The sequence below is a fragment of the Lactuca virosa genome, chromosome 2 (genome assembly GCF_052849685.1).
Source record: "Lactuca virosa cultivar CGN04683 chromosome 2, Lactuca_virosa_CGN04683_v6, whole genome shotgun sequence".
In the NCBI taxonomy this organism is placed as follows: domain Eukaryota; kingdom Viridiplantae; phylum Streptophyta; class Magnoliopsida; order Asterales; family Asteraceae; genus Lactuca; species Lactuca virosa.
In genome coordinates, this window is record NC_136427.1 from 224,404,031 (window position 1) to 224,426,738 (window position 22,708).

General features: G+C 39.4%; 1 protein-coding gene across 1 annotated transcript; it reads right to left on the reverse strand.

The window, feature by feature from the left end:
• Positions 1 to 8,868: 8,868 nt before the first annotated feature.
• Positions 8,869 to 11,565, reverse strand: LOC145160295 (BTB/POZ domain-containing protein SR1IP1-like). The gene is made up of 5 exons (XM_079079433.1): positions 11,178 to 11,565; positions 11,022 to 11,091; positions 10,293 to 10,913; positions 9,646 to 10,170; positions 8,869 to 9,562 (listed from the first exon to the last, which is right to left on the reverse strand). The coding sequence occupies exons 1-5, from the start codon at positions 11,261 to 11,263 to the stop codon at positions 9,008 to 9,010; spliced, it is 1,857 nt and encodes a 618-aa protein (XP_078935559.1). The 5' UTR covers positions 11,264 to 11,565; the 3' UTR covers positions 8,869 to 9,007.
• Positions 11,566 to 22,708: the final 11,143 nt, after the last annotated feature.

A 22,708-nucleotide genomic window follows, 5' to 3' on the forward strand; every position in this document is an offset into this window, starting at 1 on the left:
CGATGTGACTCTGTCAGGCTCTGAAAGGTCAAATCACTGAGTTCACGTCGTGAACCCTGACACAGGGTTGGGGTTCGTGCCCCGAACTTTAGAAATTCATATTTTTCGCATACGAGCTCCGTTTTCGACGTTCTTTATATCCACGTGTAGGTGAGATTATGATCTACAACTCTTGTTTAGACTCCGTCGGCTAATTTTGACTTAATTTTTATTATATTATTTTTAGTAGACCGAAACAGGAAAACTCCGTTAGGAATTCATAACTCCTTCATCTAACGTCCGTTTTCGTCTGTATTTTTATCGTTGGACTACTATCGACGAGATATTCGATTCTCGTTTAGAATATTTTGGCTAGAAACCACTCGATCTCATATTCGAACTTTGGGCTGCATACCGCTAAGTCGAAACTTCGAAAAATCATAACTTCCTCATATAAAGTCAGATTTAGCCGTTCTTTTTATGCACGCTCTCGGTTTAACGTACTCTACGACTTTCGTTTAGATCACTAAGGCCAAATATCTCTTTATCGTAAATTCACTATTTACGGCGCGCTGTGTCGTGCCGGTTTTGTCGCGAAACTTCGACAGGTCATAACTTCTTCGTTATAACTCGGATTTCGGCATTCTTTATATTTTCGGAATCCTTGTCACGACCACTACAACTTAGTTAAGATTATTCATTCTAAATAATCTTCTATCAAAAAGTCATTTTTGACGCTCATTGTCCTTAAATTAACTAGCCCGGATCTACGGGCGTTACAATTATCTCCCCCTTAGGATGATTACGTCCCGGAATCATCAACGAAAATAGGGCTTGTATAATGATTCCATACGTTATCTTTCCATCCTAAGTAATAACCGTGACACTAAATCTTGCACCTGTTCTTCGTACTATGTTGGACTTTCGATCGTAACCTATAAGTTACAAAATAAATCCTTATTAAGGACTCCTTCTTCTTCTTAGGATAAGTACTTCCCCTTATCTATTGTAACAAATCGATGGGCCATGCCCTAATGATCTCCCATCGTATGATGCAACGCCTAGACTCAAGTCTCTTTGAGTCAAATTCCAGAATGGAATATACCTTTCTTCATATTCTAATGTGATATAATCACATTTTAGCATATAGCATTTCTAGCTACAAGCTTCATTAACAACGAGCGCGATGCTATTGATCGCATTGATTTCAATCTTCTAACTTAAGTCAGATGTTACATCGAACTTGGTTCTCTGAACCACGTAACAAACTCATCGTAGTCGGACTCAATTTGATATGACCACTAGGGTCAGAATATCAATCATCTTTTTAGTCATTACCGAAACAATGGTAACGACATACTTGAATAAAACGAACTCAATTACAAGCTTCTTGGTAACCTTGTGACTTTCCCTGATCCAAGCGTGAGTCCTGTGCTTCCAGTAGCATAGATCTCTACTACTATTCACACCTACTCATACTCGTCCCAAGTATTGTGTCGCAGTCCCCAAGCTCTAAAATCACAAAACAATTTAACACATACGAATGTGTCCAAAGAATCATAGAAATTTTCCTAGACTCTACTAGGACTTCTTCCATGCGTATCTTCAATCATCAACTCTACTTCGACTCGGTTGGTGATGGAAATTCCAGACGATGGGACAACTTCAAGAATTACACCAATCGTTCCATCATCCTGCCAATCGAAGGTGTACTTCAGACGTACCATACTCCTCTAAACGTTCCACTATTTTATAAGACATATTCTAAAGGCAAGATACCACTCTTACGATATCTTCCGATAGGTTTCATTCACTATCATAAGCCTTTCATTTCCTCCATTTACTCAATTCTTTACGAGTCTTCACCATAACGTTTTGTACACCCCAGCAAACGTTCGGTGTACCGGGCGAGAATTTAAGATAAGAAAGCTTATTTACGATAGACGTATAAATCTCCTTATCACTCCGAAACGTTTACATGCTAGTTCTAATATCGTATTTGTACGCTTAGAATCCTAAACACATAAGGTTTCCAGATCTGGTCGGCAACAGACCATAGATCCGAAGAAATAATATCATCTATGGCAAACATATAACATTTAACACATAAAAACATTTTAGCCATCTTTCCTAAAATATACTAGTGCTCGTGTCTATTCAGGTGCATTACCTAAATTTATTAGACACACTCCTCACAATCTTCACTTAGCATTTTAAGTTTAAGTATAGAAATCCTATAAATTCCTAGTTCGCTTAAACTATTGCTCTGATACCAACTGTGACATCCCCAAATTTCACGGCCAGAAAAGACCAATTTGTTTATGCTTTGTTTTAAAATCAGAGTAATCTTTTAAAGAAAACTGTTGCGGAATTTGTTCCCAGAAAAACATGATAAATACTTTATCCAAGCATCTCTGAAGAGATGTATTTTATTCGTTTTAAAACATTTGGGATGTCCTGGTCAATACAGACACATAAGCATAAACCGAACTTACATTCATCTACACTAATGATATACATCTCTTTAATCTCTCAGTGTAATATGTCTTTGTATCGATACCTGTGATACAAAAATATTGAGTGGGTCAGGTTTGGAAAACCTGGTGAGTACATAAGGATTTCAATCCCACAATGTTATAATATATATATATATATATATATATATATATATATATATATATATATATATATAATTTAGAATTCACACCATATAAAATTTTCTCTTTATATATATATATATATATATATATATACATATATATATATATATATATATATATATATATATATATATAACCAACTCTTACCCCACCCCGTCAATCCTCTCAACGAGACTAAAAACTAACCTCTCGACCTGATCCATACTCCTGGATCTAAAACTAACACATAACTATGTGCTGTCCATACTCCCGGACTAAGGACAACTGACTATGTCTTAATCCATACTCCCGGATTAATGACATATTATATGTCCTGTCCATACTCCCGGACTAAGGACAACTGACTATATCTTAATCCATACTCCCGGATTAATGACAATTAACTAAGTGCACTTCATACTCTCGGACTAGGTTCGAATAACTATGTCTAATCCATGCTTCCGGATCAATGACATATTTTAAAGTTCTATTCTCCGTATATATCTCACTCGTACTCATAAAGAGATACTACCCCATAACCATTATAACAAACCTTAGGTTTACTCTTTAACCTAAGTTATCATAAACAATCAAGTATGTTCTTTAACACTTAATTCAGACATCATCAAATACCTCACACAAAACATATATTTAATACATTCAAACAATACTTGTATTAAAATCATGTTCATGAAAGGGACTATGCACTCATTTGATAATACGATGATTGGACAGCACTACGACTCTAAATGTAGAATTCTTCGGTGAAACTGTGATCTCTTCACACACCGGGCTTCTCGCGGACAGAATTTCGGCTCGAAACTCTTTTCTTCTCGGGATCTTCGGTGCTTCGGGATTCGCTACGGGTCTCGGGATGATATCGGGGTTTCGGGGGTATAACTTGCACGTAAATCGAGGCAATATGGAGTGAGAGGAAAGAAATTGAGCAACAAAACTCGGCTGCCCTTCGATTCTATTTATAGGGCTGATTTTTCAATTTTCACGTCGTGAACCGCTTGTTCACGTCGTGACCTTTGACGTCATCAGGTGCGTAGTCGCGATGTGACTCTGTCAGGCTCTGAAAGGTCAAATCATTGAGTTCACGTCGTGAACCCTGACACAGGGTTGGGTTTCGTGCCTCGAACTTCAGAAATTCATATCTTTCGCATACGAGCTCCGTTTTCGACGTTCTTTATATCCACACGTAGGTGAGATTATGCTCTACAACTCTCGTTTAGACTCCATCGGCTAATTTTGACATAATTTTTATTATATTATTTTTAGTAGGCCGGGACAGGAAAACTCTGTTAGGAATTCACAACTCCTTCATTTGACGTCCGTTTTCGTCTGTCTTTTTACCGTTGGACTACTATCGACGAGATCTTTGATTCTTGTTTAGATTATTTCGGCTAGAAACCACTCGATCTCATATTCAAACTTTGGGCTGCATACCGCTAAGTCGAAACTTCGAAAAATCATAACTTCCTCATATGAAGTCAGATTTAGCCGTTCTTTTTATGCACGCTCTTGGTTTAACGTACTCTATGACTTTCGTTTAGATCACTAAGGCCAGATATCGCTTTATCGTAAATTCACTATTTACGTCGCGTTGTGTCGTGCCGGTTCTGTCGCGAAACTTCGACAGGTCATAACTTCTTCGTTATAACTCGGATTTCGGCAATCTTTATATTTTCGGAATCCTTGTCACGACCACTACAATTTAGTTAAGATTATTCATTCTAAATAATCTTCTATCAAAAAGTCATTTTTGATGCTCATTGTCCTTAAATTGACTAGCCCATATCTATGGGCGTTACAGTAGAGTACGTCACAACAAACAACCCCAACTCCAATTTACCCCACCCCCAAATTTACTATTTCCACTGCACCTCCCATCCGTCGGTGAGAAGCACTATGGTTCAGTGGTCGCCGAAGATCTTGATCTAAATCTGGAATATGTGGTTGGGTCTGAAAGAGGAGTACCACCTGAGAATCTAAAGGAACTTTGTTAATCGGGTTTCACATCAGACCGAATAAGGCGAAAGTAGGTTTGGAAGAAAACGAATGTGATGACAGCGGCGATGGAAGGAAATGGTGCTTGTTCGTCGGAGTTCACATCGAAAACAACAAGGCAATGATGGCGTTGGAAGGGAAAGGTTGTGGCGATGGCGGTGGTGGAAGGAAACAATGTGATGTTCCAGTGGTCATCGGTACTTATCTACGGCTTGATAGTGTATGAAATTGATGCTACGAGAAATCTAATGGTCGGGAAAGATGATGTTGTTATATGTTTTTCTTCCCAATATTTGTTTTGTTTGCTTACTAATTTGTGTTGGTTCTTCTTCATCATGTTGATTGTTCTTCATCATCTTCAGCTTCTAGTTCTAGAATCACTGTTTGAATCTGGATTTCAAGCTCAATGATCCCGATTGAAACCTTTGTAGCTTGATACTCGAATCCATAAGTCTCTGATGTTGAAAAGATCAGGAGTGTGGGGATATCGAAAGTGTTTATTTTGTAAGCTTAATATGGGAATATCGGAATCCGAGTTTGCACCACACCTGTAATTTAGAACCCAAAAGATAGGGATGAGAGTGTTTGGGGTTGCGATTTTTTACAGCAGGAACCCATAACCTCTTCATCAATGTCAATATTAATGGAGACAGACAGACAAGGAGAGAGAGAGAGAGAGAGGTATTTTCTTTTTTATTTTTCTTTTAATCATAAAAGTATTTAGATAAATAAATAAAACTGAAAAAGCAAAAAAGCAAGGGTAAAATCATCATTACAAAAAAAATTAAAGTAAATTGGACCAAATTCGCAACAAAATGAAAACTTTGGACCTCTGGTGCTAGTCCAAATTTGTTTGGACCAAAGTGACATTTTTCAACTAACTATAAGGACCATTCTTGCTATTTTGTCTTTTATATATTTCAATGTTTTCTCTAAGGTTTGAATGAGAATAATGATTTGATTTGATGCTACTAGGTCAAATTTATGGGCTTTGACTTTGATAATGGATCTTTTAGGATTTGAAAATGGATTTTACATAGTTCTGAGCCCAAATATCTAGTATCATATATTGAATACCAACAACCGGTTCTGCCTTTGGTTCTGTATTTCATAGTTCATATCCCAAAAATATAAGGATCAATAGTTTCGGTTTCGGTCCGATCTTGAGCTAAGACAATTTTTCTTAATCTTATAGAAGATCTTTGTTAAATTTCATGATATATAATAACCGAAAAAACATTATACAAAATTTATATGCAATAAATACCATAAAGAAAAAAAAATTATTCAAATAAAATATTTATAAATATAAAAACAATATTTATTAACCAATTTATATGTAATGAATACTAAAAAATATTAATCAAATAAGATATTTTTTTTAAAGTTATTATTATTATATTTTAAATGTTGTAAAACAATATCATATTTTAACAAATGGTTCGGTGTCATATGTTTTGTAAAAGAGTATGTGTTTCGTTCGGTGCCAAATTTTGTACACATATATAGATAACCTATCCAGTAACATTGAATTTGTGGATCATTAATGTTAACAACAAAGATGTGCAGGGATGCGATCATTTCTGGTACCGGACCGAACTGACGTGGAACCGAAAACCAAAAAATGGGAAAATTGAGAACCGAGAATCGCACTAAATAAGAGGGCATGGTTCCAGTTTCGGTATTGGGTTTTCGATTCCAAAACTAAACTAAATCAGTTTTGAAAGTGCATTGCCATTTTTCTCACAATGCCTTGAGTTGTTATTTAGAATGGTTTTTGAAGGAAAAAATGAAACATATTTGTAAGGTTGTTGTATGCGTGGTTTTGAAATGGTTTAGCTTCATATTTTGTAATGCTTTTATTCATGTCTACAATCCAAATGTTTTGTTGTTTGGAATGGTTTTGAACTTGTTTAACATTTTAGATTAATGTTTTCAAATGGTTTTGCTCATGTCTATAATCCACTAATATTAATGGTTTTGGAATAGTTTAGCACTTTAGTAAGAACTACAAAAAAAAACATATAAGAAGTACTAATGTAAGCACATTAAAAGTTTTAATTAGCAACACTTTTTAACAATGAAGTTTCAAAAAAATAACTATTTGACACATACAAAAGCAAGTATCAACTCTAAAATCTCTGTAAGTTTTTTTTTCCCATTTTGTTGTCCATTTATATTGTGTATCTCCTCTTCAAGCTATAGTATAAACTGAAATAAAACAAAGTTGATGGTTAGTATGTAATCATTGATTTGTAAGAAATAAGGTGGAAGTTGTTACATATGGCTACGTCATCATCTTTTAAAATATCTTCAATATTGTCCACAATTGGTTTTCTCTATTCTCTAACCCAATCTTTGGAACAAACCAAAGCCTCTCCTATCTACGTGGACAAGTTTGTTCGCTAAGGATCTAATATGTGTCCGTTAGTACTAAATGCGGACTAGGATCCACTGTGTAGGACAATCATTTCTTTGATTCCACACCAAGTTCTTTCATGCACTCTTTAAACTTTGTGATCTTTTATGTGGATAATATAGTATATTGTACCATATTTTACAAACATTGTACATGATTCTTGTTATGACTCAACCCATCTTTCACAATAAGGTTGAGAATATGAGTCATACACCTTATGTGGAAGTGTTTGCCCCCAGTAATTTTTAGGTTTAAATTTCTATTGATTTGTAATTAGAAGTTGTATTATCTATCGTGATAGTCATCACTTTCTTGATTCCCCAACGATGAATGCACTCTAATATCTTACTTCTAGTGTTCTCTCTCTTATGAGTATCTATAGGTATAAAGTTAATGATCCTTTTGTGAGGTCAATTTCCATCAATGAAGTGTGTGGTGACTACCATATTGTTCACCATTTGACACAAGCTAGTCCAATTGCCTATGATCAAATGTACCCTATTTAGTGGACTACTTAAGTAATTAAGCAACTTATTCCTTTTCATCAACATAATAATTTGCAACATCTTTTGAAATCTTATGTCGCAATGGCAAAACAACCTTCACATTAAGTTTATTAGCGTATTCAACAAATGATTCATTTTCAACAAAATTAAAAGGTGGATCATCGGCTACAAAACAAATTTACTAAAGGCTTCATAATTTTATTTTTCATCATGCATGTTTCCAAGTAGACAACACATCCCTCTCCATAAACTTATTTCTTAATTAGTAAAGTAGTTTAATTTTTCATACTATCTTGATTTTGTTTGCACAATTACTATGTTTTTAAAACTAGATGTATCGTTCAACCACATATCGGCTTTTTTAATATTCTTGGAACAAAACTTGCATTTTTCATACTTCCATTCAACTTCCCTATCTTAATATTCTTGGAACAAAACTTGCATTTTTCATACTTCCATTCAACTTCCCTATCGTCTTTAATGAAAACCTTCTCAAAGGATTTCCATCTATCCGGCCTCTCTTTTTTTTTTTTTTTTTTTTTTTTTTTTTGTTGTTGGCTTGTTGTTGTGTTTGCTGTACATGGTCTTCTTTTTGTGTGTTTTCAACAAATGCATCATCATCATCATCATCTTAAAACACAATAAGATTTCAATCAATAACATGACACTCCAAGGTCCATGAATGATCACAATTTACACATCATAAAACTAGAACAAATTTAACTTGAATGCTACGCTACATTCCATTAATGAATAGACATTAGACATAAACATACTTGAACAATATTGAAAAAAAAAAAAAAAAAAACCTTGATGAAAAAACTTTAAAACTTACTTGAGAGTCTTCATTGGGGGAACCCAAATTTCCAGCAAAACTAAAACTAACTTGAAAATAACTTGATCTTTGGTTCATTTGTGATCTTAATATCAAACAATGTGAACTTGGGAAACAAGAAACAAGTTGCGAACATGGGTGTGTGCAGCCTAAGTCGACAACAAAGAACGAGGTCATGTCTTTTTGTTTAATCCTGTGGTTTTTCAAATTCTGATTCCAACCTGGCAACCTCCAAAAAACCAAAAACCAAATTTCAGAAAAACCAGGAACCCAGAACCGCACCGATTAACCTATTCGGTTCTGGATCTGGTTCGTTTCCTTTGGTTCTTTTTCTCATCCCCTAAAGATGTGCTTTATATGTTCTCTTGGGTTAATATATAAGAATATATATATATAGATCAGCTTATAATTTCCATATATATATGATTTAAATTGAGCATAAAGGGCTATATCGTATAATATACATAACATTAAAGCTTTCAACACCAATCGTCCAAATCCCATATATATAAACAAATATATCATGCAAAAATGTGTTTTACAACATGACATTAAGTATTAAGTATTTACCAATTAAAATTTAAGCAGCGGAAACCAACAATCCTACTGCCAAACTTCAAGATACCGAATGCCTTCGATCTTTATCAGGTTTATTCCTGCCACGTGTACTCGAAGGCAAAAACCCATCCGCATGTAAAAATGGTGTAATTTTCCCAAGCTTTTTCGTCACTGAACTTATCAACGACTTTTTAGGCAATGGTGGCTTACCACTACCAGCTGTACTCGTATTGTTATTAACCACCCTTGGTTTATTACCACCTGATCTCTCAATCTCCTTCAATCTTGTTTTCATCTTCAGAAGCTCGAATTTAAGTTCTTGATTTTCTTTTTTTAAGCTTGAAATTTCATCTGATACTGATGCTACTGAGCTTGGAGATGAAGGAGTAGTACTATTAAACGATTTGCTATTAGTTGCGCTATGATCATATTCATTACCACCTGTAGTTGTTTCTTGCAATCGTTGTTGTTCGTAGTAAAGAACTTGAACCACAGTTTGAACAGGAAGCCTCTCGTTTTGAGCTGCATGAGCACGTGCTTCACGTGATAGCTTCTGACAATCCATTAAACTGCAAACTTTCTTTCGATCCATGTCACTTATTGCTGGATGAGCCTGAAAAGATTATATTTACAAATATTAATTACAATCAGTGAATCAGACCTTTAACTTTCTTGTATTTTTACTAAAAATGTTACCTTCAAGTAGATATCAATGGCTCTATACATTCCATCTTCTGTAACCTTTACTTGAGGTGGAATACATTCAACAAAGTTTATAAATTTTGAAACCAACATGTTTCGATCAGAAGCTATTTTTGCAAGAAAGCTCTCCATGATCTTCCCGACATTTTCGTTATCAGTTTGTGTTGGTGAAACATGGTCTATAGGACACGTGTCTGTGAAATTGTTTTCAATATAAATCATCATCATTTGTTGAACTGTATCAACATCAAACAACGTGTCACCATCAAAGCAAAAGGAAGGAATCAAGATATCGTCTAAAACTGCATGCCCTAATTGTAATCCCATTCTTTTCTCTAAATCGAGCTTGCATGAGACTGTTGTGTCTAAATAATTGGAAGCTCGAAGCAACATTGAAAGAAAGCTTATTGACACTGCGTTCTTTTCTCTTGGCAAGAGCCCGACTATTGTTTCCAAAATTACCCTCTTCTCGTGTTCTTGGTTTGGCTCCAGCTTTTTCTTGGATTTTCCAAAGATTTCCTGTTTGATTGATTGTATAATGACAATTTTACCTCTTGTAAAAGATTAGAAAATTGACTACATGATTAATAAATACAAAAGTTAAATCCGAAAAGAAAAGGGGGGTAATTTAGGGATCTTACCAAACCTCGAAGACATTTTTGAGCATAAAGCATTAAAACGGGACCAAGTGCAAATTGTTTGAATCCTCTTGAAACTAATGCAAGAAGAACCCTTTCAAAGATATCGATTCTAAGAACAATCAAATCTTCAGCCCACCAATCAACTACAGATCTTGCATGAGACGAAGATGACAAAGAATTCGAATTCAAATCATTGCTGCTGTCTGCACTTCCAAACAAACAAACTTGACTTTCTTCAGTCACCATGAACGCGATAGTGTCAATACATCGATCAATCAGTTTTACTTTTTCAGAGATTGGTAAGAAATCTGCTGACGATTGCAAAATGGAAACTGCAGCTGATAAGTTTTTGAATCCTGATTCGTTTAAATAGGATTCTGTTACTGATACCAGGTTGCCAATTGCATATTCTTCGGTCATTTCTAGGTATTCTGCAACACATCTTGCCATTGCAATGTTGTCTTTTGATAACTCGATATTTGTTTCATAACAGAATTTTGCAGCAAGTTCAAATCCTTCAGGTCCTCCTGGGATATCAGGGATTTCCACTACAGAAAGATCGGAATGATTTGGGTCTGCTAATAGTTTCTTTATATAACCACACTTTGAGACTAAAGGAAACTGCACACAGTATGAAAAACGTTAACTTTTATCGTTGTTTCAAATCTTTATCAAAAAATGAGTTATAACTTATAACTTATAACTAACAAGAGTATAGAGAAAGCGTACCTTGTGTATGGAAAAAGAAACACCTCTTACACAAACTGTGACATCACTTGGGATCTCTTGGGAGAAAATCCTGCAAATTTTTGGAAGAGAAATTAATATGGAGTTATATCTAACAATATAGATTAAGAAACAAGATGAAGAGAAATGAAAAGAAACCAATCGCTAATCCTCTTCATGGCATCAGAATTAAGCTCCTTTTTTGTAGCAAGCATGTCAAATCCCTCTTGATGAACATCGACCATTGTAGATTTGTAGTAACAACCTTTGCAAAATCATGGACATGTTACTTTGTCATATACAGGGTTTAAATGAAAGTGTGGTGTATGCTATTAAGCTTAGATTCTGTAACATGTGAGTTGCGGATTAAATTCAATCGACATATGTAATGAAATACCCATAATGGGTATCATTATTAGGCTAAAAGGAGCATGGAGTAGGGATAAAAGAGTCTTATCAAAGTTAGGATTATGGTATGTGTGAATGTGTGGTGTGGGTGCGAATGTCTGTGGAGAGAATTGGCTGTTTATCAATGAGACATTTTATCAACCACATAATGCTCATCTTCTACGCAGTGAAATGAACACAGTCACCGAGTCACGATCAGGTTCTTCGTCAAATTGTGATTCAACTTGGTTAATAAATCACGGCGGCGAAAGCATCGGACCAGAATCGTGGGTAACTAATCGTCGATTCTTGGTCACACCCACATGCGAATGCCATTAATGAGTCCAAGAAATAAGAATGTGAGTTTGACATGTACTAAAAAGATGATGTATATAGGGTAATTTTGTCCTTTCTTCATTGTCCATGGATCATATTCATGATGCGGTCAATGAAAAAGCTCCATCAAATTAATTACTTTTGTTTTTATTTTGTTTTTTCTATTCAATAACAAAAATAGGTTGCCACACACGATTTTCTAATTGAATTTTATCTAATTATATTGATTAAATAATAAAATCGATTGGAATCGATTAGTGATATTTGATCTGGTTTTTAGTTCTTTCAATTCATCATTTTCGGTTTTCAGCTATTTCGGTTCCGGTAACAAACATCTTATTTGATAACACACTTACTACTAGAAATGGACAGGTTGTAACCAATTAATAGTATCTAGTCATGTTCTCAGTTCCTCATTCACTCCTTAATCGACCTTTGGTTATTTGGGTTTCGGTCCGGTTTCAAAACAGATTACATCCCTTATTATGTGTAGAATTAGAAACTCAATCTTTGGTATCTTACTATTGTCTTTTGGTTTTATTTACAAGACAAATAAAGTAATTATATGTTTAGTATTATTTTTTCATAATAACCTAAAACTTTTAGGTTATAATCTTTATGTTGGTATGTTGACGATGGTAGGTGGTGGTATTGGTGGGGGTTGACCCAATGATGGTAATGATAGTGGTGAAAAGGTAAGGGTTAAGTGGTGGTGGTGGCGGCGGTAGCGATAGCGAAAGCAATGGTGGCAGGATGGTAGTTGTGATAACGGTGGTGCTTATGGTCGTGATCGGTGTGTGTGTGTGTGTTTGTGGGGGCGGGGTGTTGGAGCTTGGGAGTGGGTGAGTGGGGGTAAGGTGGGATGGATGACGTGAGAGTAGGTGTGTATATTTTTAAGAAAAATGGAAATAGAAAATATAAAAAACAATAATTATCGGTTTTCTAAAAAAAAATTAAGTTATTTGAAAATTTAGAAAACGAAAAATTTTCGTTTTCTGTGAAGTTTAGAAAAATTATTGGATTAAACATGTTTCCAAAATTCTTATGTTTTTAGAAAATGTTTTTGGAAAACGATTTATTTTCCATAACTAAACGCACCCTTATTGTAACACCCCAAATTCAGAAGGCCAAGAAAGGAAAGGAAAACCCCTAAGTCAATGAGTCAACTCGTCGAGTCCAAGGAAGAACTCGACGAGTCGGAGCGAGTTCCGTGTCACGGATTAAGTGGCCGACTCGGCGAGTCTGGTCTGGGTTGGGAAACCCTAATTTCGGGACTTGGTGCCCTATTTAAGCATTATATTCTCATTCCCTCAGCCTCATCTTCAGCCACTAGACCCTAAACCCTCACCCACGAAACCCTAGTGCATCTTGTGAGTGTTTGACCCACCTTTGTGTGATTAGTGTGCTCTTAAAGAGGAAGAAGGAGAGGAAGGAAGTTGAAGGTTCAAGGAGGAGGAAGTAGATCCAGAAGATACACTCCATTGGCTGCAATTCTTGGTAATCAAGTCTTTATCTTGGCTTTTGGTTTCTTAGATCTAGTTATGTCCCTTTTATGAAGTTTTTGGTCCAAGAATGATTATTTGTGGGATTTGGACGTCCCCAAGCAAGATCCTTTCAGATCTGAGAGTGTTTAGGGTAGTTAAGGCATAAAGGTGGAAACCTTATGCCATTAGAACTCCCCATGCAAAGTTTAAGAGGTTGTTTTGGCCTTTTGAGCAAAAAGGGGCCATGCATCGATGTAAAGGCAGTAGCCTTGCGTGTTATTCCGACCCTAGAAGATTAGATCTGGGTCCTGGATGCTTTGTGCTTGACTGAAATCGTCTGAATAGAATTGGACATAGAGGGACTCGGCGAGTCACTTGTGGGACTCGGCGAGCCAGGCCGTTTCTTGCCCCAAAACCCTTCTGTTAAAAGGTGTGAGTTGAGTCTGGTAGGAAGGTGAGTTGAGTCTGGTACCCGAGGCAGTAGTGTATGTGTAGTTATACTTGTTGTCTTTGTGATACTTGTATGTGTCTGGTAGGAAGGTGAGTTCGGGCGAGGCTCCGTATCTCATCATTAGCTGAGTACGGACGGGGTTCTGTATCTCATTAGCAGCAGAGCAGGGGCGAGGCCCGAGTTAGGAGGGAGGTGAGTGTGGGCGAGGGCCCGCATCTCACTATCAGCAGGAGTGTGGACGGCGTTCCATGACTCATAAGTAGCAGGACAGGGACGGGGCCCAAGATAGGCGAGGCCTTAGATGAGGAGTATAGTAGAGTATGTTTAGCTTATTTGTGTTATATCATATATGCTTAGCGGGCGGGGCCCAGAGACAGGCGGCGCCTAAGAGAACAGATCTGTATACCGAGCGGGCTCGATGCCAGGCGGGGCCTGATGCCGGGTGGGGCCCGATGACGGAGCTAGTCCGATGCCGGGCAAGTCCCGATGCAGCGGGCGGGGGCCCAGTATGTGGTTATGTATGTGGTATGTGGTAGATTGGGGAACTCACTAAGCTTCGTGCTTACAGTTTTCAGTTTTGGTTTCAGGTACTTCCGGTAGCGGAGGGAGGAGCTCGGGGTGATTGCATGGCACACACCATAGTTTGTTTAGCCTGGGATGTTTTACTCTGATAAAAGAATATGTTTTGATGTTTTACTCTGATAAAAGAATATGTTTTGATGTTTTACTCTGATTTGATATAACAGTTTTGTTTATGAATGAAATGGTGGATAATTATGGCTTTCACTAATGATTTAAAAATGAAATTTTCGGACCGTATTTTTGGGATGTTACAAGTTGGTATTAAAGCCTTGGTGTGAGGGATTCAGATACACTCTCGGGTGTGTCTGAACTCAAACCGAGGACTTGGTATGAAAGTTTTCAAAGGAAAATCATTTTTATAAAAGAGCTTTGAGAAAAAGAAAAAGGATTTTGAAAAGAGAAAAGAACTTTGAAAAAGAGAAAAAGGGTGTGGTGCATGCAATCAGCCGAGCTCAAGTAAGTTCTCCCAAATTACCCATACAAGTTTATGTTATGATATGTGTATTAGAACTGCATGCTAGTTTAGGACTAAGGATCTAGGAGGATGCCTTATGTGCCTGTTATATGTGTATGAGTTGCATGCTAGTACAACTTCCTGATTAGAGGATAGAACAGCTTCATTGGATTATGTGGTTAGCTTTCCCAATGCCCGAATGCTGAATGCTTTGTGCTATTAGGAGTTCTAGTTATCTCTGATTAACTAGTAAACGAATATGTTAAGTTACATATTGCAAGGACTAAATAATTTCAGAAGGTTAGGTCTAGCCCTATTTCCCAGCTCTTGTCTGAGTCCAACCGTTGTAGGGTAGGACCTCTCATTCGAAGAATTATCTAGTCTGAGTGATATGTAATGGTATTCGTGAGTTAGTTAGGGGGAGATAACAGGAACTTCTTATGCAGCTGATGGCAGATAGTGAGTTGGAGGTTACCCTAGGGCAAGCCTAGGATGAGAGTAGTGCTGGGAGCAGTGTTAGTAGCAGTGAAAGGGACTTGGTGAAATCGAGGCAACTCTTGAGGAAAGTACGGATAGATGTGGAAGGTAGTAGGGGCCCATACTACTGAAAGCAGAGGATATGTACTCGATTCAAGAAGGGCTGAGATAAGACCAGGGAACTTGTAGTGAGTGCGTGAGATCCCTCGATAGTATTGAGCATTCAGATGGTTGTTATGATATGTCTGCAGCATGGTGACGCTACAAAGTAGACCAGTTGGCGGTTCAGACGCCGGTGAAGGATCGGGCTCAGGTTCAGGAGCCAGTCAGCTCGAGGAGCCGATGAGAGAGTTTGTATCAACTGAGATTACGCGCAGTATTCTGGATTAGACTCCTTTGATCTTCGGTACAGTCAAGGAGGGAATTTTGGAGCTTTTGGATAGCCGCCTCGAGGCCTTCCGGGCCGAGATTGCTGCGGGGAAGTTAGAGGCTCCTCTGGGGCCCGATGTTTATCGATCTTTGGGATCCCTCGGGAGGAAGGATCCGGTTATTAGCTCTTGTCGTCAGGGATCGGAGGTGGGTTATGCACCTTGTTTTCAGAAGAGTTCACTGCAGGATTGGATCGTTGTGGAGGTTTCGCGAGCTGTACGCGAGGAGTTACCCGACATTATTGAGCGTGTTACTGACAGGGTAACCACCAGGTTTCAAGGTCAGACAGCGACTGTGCAGACGGTTGATGGGGTAGTCGGGGTAACTCGAGAGCAAGAGATTGGGTTATATGTACAGTTAGGGAAAAGGAAGTGGACGCCAACATCAGGACGATTAAAAGAAGGTGGAAGGTCCGACTCGGCTGACTTGGGTGTTGGAAGTCAGGAAGATCTTGAGGTGTGTGGCAAGTGTGGGGGAACCCATGGGTTTGCTTGTCACAAGTTTAGGTGTTTCAAATGTGGAGAAAGAGGGCATGTACATCGGGATTGTAAGAAGGATCAGATATGTTTTCATTGTCACCAGCCAGGTCATTTCAAGTCCCGTTGTCCTATTTTGGAGGTGGAGAGAGTTCAGGATCTAGTGCCTATGGTCCCGCAGGAAGTCAAGATGGAGCCGCAAGAGATCGTTGGTATGTAATTTAATTCAGCTTCTGTTTATGATTTTATTGTTATGGTACTGTATCGATGTCAGTAAGTGTGTTTCAGAAGATTATGTTTCATGCTTATGATTGAGTTATATGTTATCTGCATACCATGGATGTTGGAGTAGTAGTTCGAAGATGTTTCCCTTTAGAGCAGATTCTCAGGATGCAGTCACTGTAGCAAGTGTAATTTGGGACTCGGGAAGTATTTCTCTAGTTTCCAGGGGCGGTAGCGTCACGGTATTGGTTAGTTTTGGAGCACTAGCAGCGGTAAGCATCAATTTTTTTTAGCAGATTGACTATGGAGTGGTAAGAGGGATTGGGAATCCTTTCCAGACAGTGAGCTGTAAGGAGCTAGTTGAATCGAAATGGGAGAGGAACCCCTATATAGTCAGGAACTGAAGTAAGTGTGAAGGTGGGATGAGTTCGCAACTTTGATTGAGCAGGATAATAGTCTGAGTGGCTGTTCGGATTGAGAAACGCGTGAGTTGGGAGTTTGGGAAACTTCCCATTGTTGAGTTCGTGTAATTGTGATTAGTAGATGAGTGGTTTGGGAGACCAGGTTGAAGATTTTCTCGGCAGGATGTGAGTTTAGCCAGGATGTAAGACTACGGGATAGCCGTAGCATTCACCAGTAGGTAGACAGTGCGGGAAGTGTAGTGAGGCTACGGGATGACCGTAGTATTCATGTTAGCTGATGGCTGGTTTGGAAGACCAGGTTAGAGGACCGCCATCAGGACTCGAGTGAGTCAAGATGCAGATTGAGTGAATGTCCAACATGGGATGCTTTCAGATTAGTAGTCAGTGTAGAGACCAGCATGGAGAGTCTGGTAAGACTGTGGGATAGCCGCAACATTTTTTAGTAGCCAGTTAGAGGAGTGTGGGAGAGGGCCCGTATCTCCTAGTTAGCGGAGTGTGGGTGAGGCCCGTATCTCCTAGTCAGCCTGATAGGGATCGAGAAAGGATAGTTCGTTGAGAATTCAGGATGGTTTAGGACCCGAGTAGCCCTAGATAGGTGAGACCGGGGGCAGGGTCGCTCAGTAGTATGGTTTGGGTGGGACCCGTGGGCGAGGCCCTTGCGATAGTAGCAAGACAAGTGAGACTTGCGGGAGAGACCGCTCTAAGATATAGTTTGGGTGAGACACGTGGGCGAGGCCCGTGATATTTTAGCAGCGCAGGTGGGACCTGGTAGAGACCTTAGAGTCAAGATAGGGGATCGAGGATCCCGGGACTTATGGAGCCAGAGTGGTAAGGTATATAAAGCAGTTTTAGTTAGCCGAAGTTTTCTTCAGAAGTTGCTGAGAGCGACTGAGCGATTGAGCTTGGGTGCAGTAACCGGCGGGAGTCCGGTAGCCCAGATTATGGCAGATTTGTTGGGACCAGGGTGGTCTCGGTTCATCCGGAGAGCAGATAAGAGACAGCAGAATCTTCGGACAGGGACATCGATAAGAGGATTAGTGCATGGAAGTAGTTAGTTGACTGAGAGGTGCTAAACCACTAACATTAGGATTAAATAATCTCAGGGTGAGTGATTTGACCCTGTTGCATAGCTCTTGTCTGAGTCTAACCGTTGCAGGGATGAGTCTTTTACTCGAAGGATTATCTGATCCATTCGCTGGGAGGGGTTTTCAGCATCGGGATATAGAAAGGGAACGCATTCAGTAGGTATCAGTGAAGCGACCAGCACTGGGAGTGGCTGGAGATGTAGATACGACGAAGGATATGTCCTTCACAGAAAGAGGAAAAGTTGTGATTTGGGGAGTTGCCTTGGGAAGCCCAATGAACGTGCAGGAGAAAGGGGTGAACCCCTAATATGCCCAGCATAAGTACCTGGGAGTACCGAAAGGATCATCAGGCGGGTAAGAGTAGTGTTCCCAGAATTGTTAGTGATTAGAAGAGCTCACGAGGTTTTTACCTCCAAGGAATTGCTAATGCGGAAGATTGGACGTTAGGCCAACGGAGAGGTTGTAGAATAGTAGACGTGGCGGACTTCGAGGACGAAGTCTAGTTTAAGTGGGGGAGAGTTGTAACACCCCAAATTCAGAAGGCCAAGAAAGGAAAGGAAAAACCCTAAGTCAATGAGTCAACTCGTCGAGTCCAAGGAAGAACTCGACGAGTCGGAGCGAGTTCCGTGTCACGGATTAAGTGGCCGACTCGGCGAGTCTGGTCTGGGTTGGGAAACCCTAATTTCGGGACTTGGTGCCCTATTTAAGCATCATATTCTCATTCCCTCAGCCTCATCTTCAGCCACTAGACCCTAAACCCTCACCCACGAAACCCTAGTGCATCTTGTGAGTGTTTGACCCACCTTTGTGTGATTAGTGTGCTCTTAAAGAGGAAGAAGGAGAGGAAGGAAGTTGAAGGTTCAAGGAGGAGGAAGTAGATCCAGAAGATACACTCCATTGGATGCAATTCTTGGTAATCAAGTCTTTATCTTGGCTTTTGGTTTCTTAGATCTAGTTATGTCCCTTTTATGAAGTTTTTGGTCCAAGAATGATTATTTGTGGGATTTGGACGTCCCCAAGCAAGATCCTTTCAGATCTGAGAGTGTTTAGGGTAGTTAAGGCATAAAGGTGGAAACTTTATGCCATTAGAACTCCCCATGCAAAGTTTAAGAGGTTGTTTTAGCCTTTTGAGCAAAAAGGGGCCATGCATGGATGTAAAGGCAGTAGCCTTGCGTGTTATTCCGACCCTAGAAGGTTAGATCTGGGTCCTGGATGCTTTGTGCTTGACTGAAATCGTCTGAATAGAATTGGACATAGAGGGACTCGGCGAGTCACTTGTGGGACTCGGCGAGCCAGGCCGTTTCTTGCCCCAAAACCCTTCTGTTAAAAGGTGTGAGTTGAGTTGGTAAGGGACTCAGCCAGTCTGGGTCCATAGTGGACATGATGATCATCATACTCGACGAGTTCAAGGAGGAACTCGGCGAGTCCAAGGCAATCTCCTTAATTTATGAAGGTGGACTCGGCGAGTTCAAAGGAGAACTCGGCGAGTCAGATGAAGAAGGGTCCAGATGTGTTGAAGGTGCACTCGGCGAGTTCATAGAGGACTCGACGATTTGGATCGAAGTCCAGAGTTTTGTGTGGATTGTGGGACTCGACGAGTTGGTGGGTCAACTCGGCGAGTTGGGTCAGCTCGGAGCGTTGACCTTGACCGTTGACTTTGACCAAGTTTGACCTGGGTTGACTTTTGAGGGTGTTGTAGTCTAAGTGATGTTTGGTATTGGTAGTTCGGGAAGCCGAAGGGTTAGCAGTTCAGGAATTTGGCAGTCAGCAGCCAGAGGAGTATCAGCAGGGTTCAGCAGTGCAAGGTGAGTCTCCTCACTGTGTGCATGGGTCTACGGCCATAATGCCGACCCATTATGTTTATGTTTATGTATAGTAGGAAGACCCGAGGGTTAGCCCTAGGCACTTATTGTGATATGTTTTGGATTTAGATCCGTTACTGGAGTTAGCCCGATGCAGTTTATATGTTCCGGATTTCGGTCCGATGTCGGGTGGTACCCGAGGCAGTAGTGTATGTGTAGTTATACTTGTTGTCTTTGTGATACTTGTATGTGTCTGGTAGGAAGGTGAGTTCGGGCGAGGCTCCGTATCTCATCACTAGCTGAGTACGGACGAGGTTCCTGTGACATCCCCATTTTCACGGCCAGAAAAGACCGATTTTGTTTATGCTTTATAAAAATCAGAGTACCTCTTTTAATAAAAATGTTGCGGAATTTGTTCCCAGTAAAACATGATAAATACGTTATCAAAGCATTTCCGAAGAAAAATATTTTTATTCATTTTAAAACATTTGGGATGTCATCGTCAATACAGAAACATAAGCATAAACAGAACTTACATTCATTATCACTAGTGATTTATATCTCCTTAATCTCTCAGTGTAATGTGACTTCATATCAACACCTGTGATATAAATAAACTGAGTGGGTCAGGTTGGGAAACCTGGTGAGTACATAGGGTTTTCAACCCACAATAAATAAGTTTATTAACTTTATCAAACCAAACAAACCCGATTACCCATTCCCGTTATCCTCACTTTACGTCCCTAAAACATCTAACACAAGGGACCTAGTCTAAGGACTTTCATCGGGGTGACAACACATGCTTCGGGGGTTCCTCAGCAATTCATGTCAAATAAGGCAACCATGTGGGGGATGGAGTACTGCTGGTGAGCACACAGTTCAAATAAACACCTACAGGTTGCGAGCCTGCTAGCGTTCCACTGGACTGTCTAGAATAGTCCGTGGTCGTCATCTATACTCCGCTAGATGACTGGATCATCAATAACATCTATATCGAGGCCTATCGTTATTTTATTTTGTCACAGAGCAACTATTCATCTACCCATGTTTTACCCAACACATTTTGTAGATATAAAATATATATACAGTTTAAATCATTTAAAACATGTATAAAATTGTTCATCCAACATAGATAGCAAGTATACAGATAATATGCACACACAGCACGTAATTTATATAAAATACTTCATATCTATGTGTAAGCTGAAAGGGACCATGCACTCACTTGAAAAGGTGGTGATTCCGAACTCAGACAGCGCTTCGCTTCTTAAAAATAATTTCCTTCGACGAAACCTAGTATTATTACCACTAGAGTTTAGTCTATTATTCGCCGAGACTAATTAATAGTCTAGCTATTATTACTATTATATAAGTGTTAAACAATACTTATATAACCCATAATAATAGCCCAAGTACTTATTATAAGTACCTAATAACGTTACTATATTTAAATAAAAGCTATATTAAAAATAGCGTATGCGTAGCTCACTTACAGCGGGTTTTATAGAAAACCGGGCTTTGCTTGGAGCAGCGTTCCCGAGCCGAAAATATCTTCTTCTCGGAGCCGTCGAGCACTCCGGGGCTTCTGCCTCGTGCTAGGGAGGTTCCCTAGGCTTTTCGGGGGGTTTCGGGGCTAGAGAGAGGTTCTAGAGAGAGAGTAAAGAGAAGAAAGAATGGGAAAGGTGTGAAGAAAATGAGGGTGGGAGAGATTCTATTTATACGGTGAAAAATGGCTGAACTTGGTGCCACATGTCACCATCTAGTGGCAAGACTTGGGGAGAAAGCAATGACCAAGATTGTGCCACATCACCCATTTTCGCACATCACACTTCCGACTTCTAAAATCCGTAACTTTCACATACGACCTCTGTTTTTGACGTTCTTTATATCCACGCGTAGGTAAAAATAAGATCTACAACTTTAATTTTGACTCCGTCGGCTAATTCTCGACCGATTTTAAATTTAACAGTACGAGGAGATTATACTGTTAAATGTCCGCGTAAAATTCATAACTTCTACATACGGACTCTGTTTGCGTCTGTCTTTTTACCGTTGAGTTCCTACTAATGATATCTTCAATTCTCATTTAGGTTGCGTAGGCAAAAACCGCTCGATCTAAAATTCGAGTTTCGGGCTGTGCACTGCTAAGCCAAATCTTAGAAAATTCATAACTTCCTCATACGAAGTCAGATTTGGGCGTTCTTTTTTTTGTATGTTCTCGGTTTAACGTATACTACAAATTTTGTTTAGATTTCTAAGGCTAAAAAGTTCTCCATCGTAAATTCACTATTTACGTCTCCCGATGTCGTGTCGGTTTTGCCGTAAAACTTCGACGGACCATAACTTCTTCGTTATAACTCGGATTTCAACGTTCTTTATATGTACGGAACCCTTGAGACGTGTTCTACAACTTGGTTAAGATTATTTATTCTAAATAATCTTTTGTCAAAAAGTTGTTTTCGACCCCTATTATCTCTAAATTGACTAGCCCGGATCTACGGGCGTTACAGTTTCGTATCTCATTAGCAGCAGAGCAGGGGCGAGACCCGAGTTAGGATGGAGGTGAGTGTGGGCGGGGGCTCGTATCTCACTATCAGCAGGAGTGTGGACGGGGTTCCATGACTCATCAGTAGCAGGACAGGGGCGGGGCCCAAGATAGGCGAGGCCTTAGATCAGGAGTATAGTAGAGTATGTTTAGCTTATTTGTTTTATATCATATATGCTTAGCGGGCGGGGCCTAAGAGAACAGATCTGTATATCGAGCGGGGCTCGATGCCAGGCGGGGTCTGATGGCGGGCGGGGCCCGATGCCGGAGCTAGTCCCGATGCAGCGGGCGGGGGCCCAGTATGTGGTTATTTATGTGGTATGTGGTAGATTGGGGAACTCACTAAGCTTCGTGCTTACAGTTTTCAGTTTTGGTTTCAGGTACTTCCGGTAGCGGAGGGAGGAGCTCGGGGTGATCGCATGGCACACACCATAGTTTGTTTAGCCTGAGATGTTTTACTCTGATAAAAGAATATGTTTTGATGTTTGACTCTGATAAAAGAATATGTTTTGATGTTTTACTCTGATTTGATATAACA

Coding starts and splice junctions, on each gene's coding strand:
- LOC145160295 (XM_079079433.1), bottom strand. CDS start 11,263: ATGGTCGATGTTCATCAAGAGGGATTTGACATGCTTGCTACAAAAAAG. Junction 10,914..11,021: donor TTTCTTTTTCCATACACAAG/GTACGCTTTCTC, acceptor TACTGTGTGCAG/TTTCCTTTAGTCTCAAAGTG. Junction 9,563..9,645: donor CCATTGATATCTACTTGAAG/GTAACATTTTTA, acceptor TAATCTTTTCAG/GCTCATCCAGCAATAAGTGA.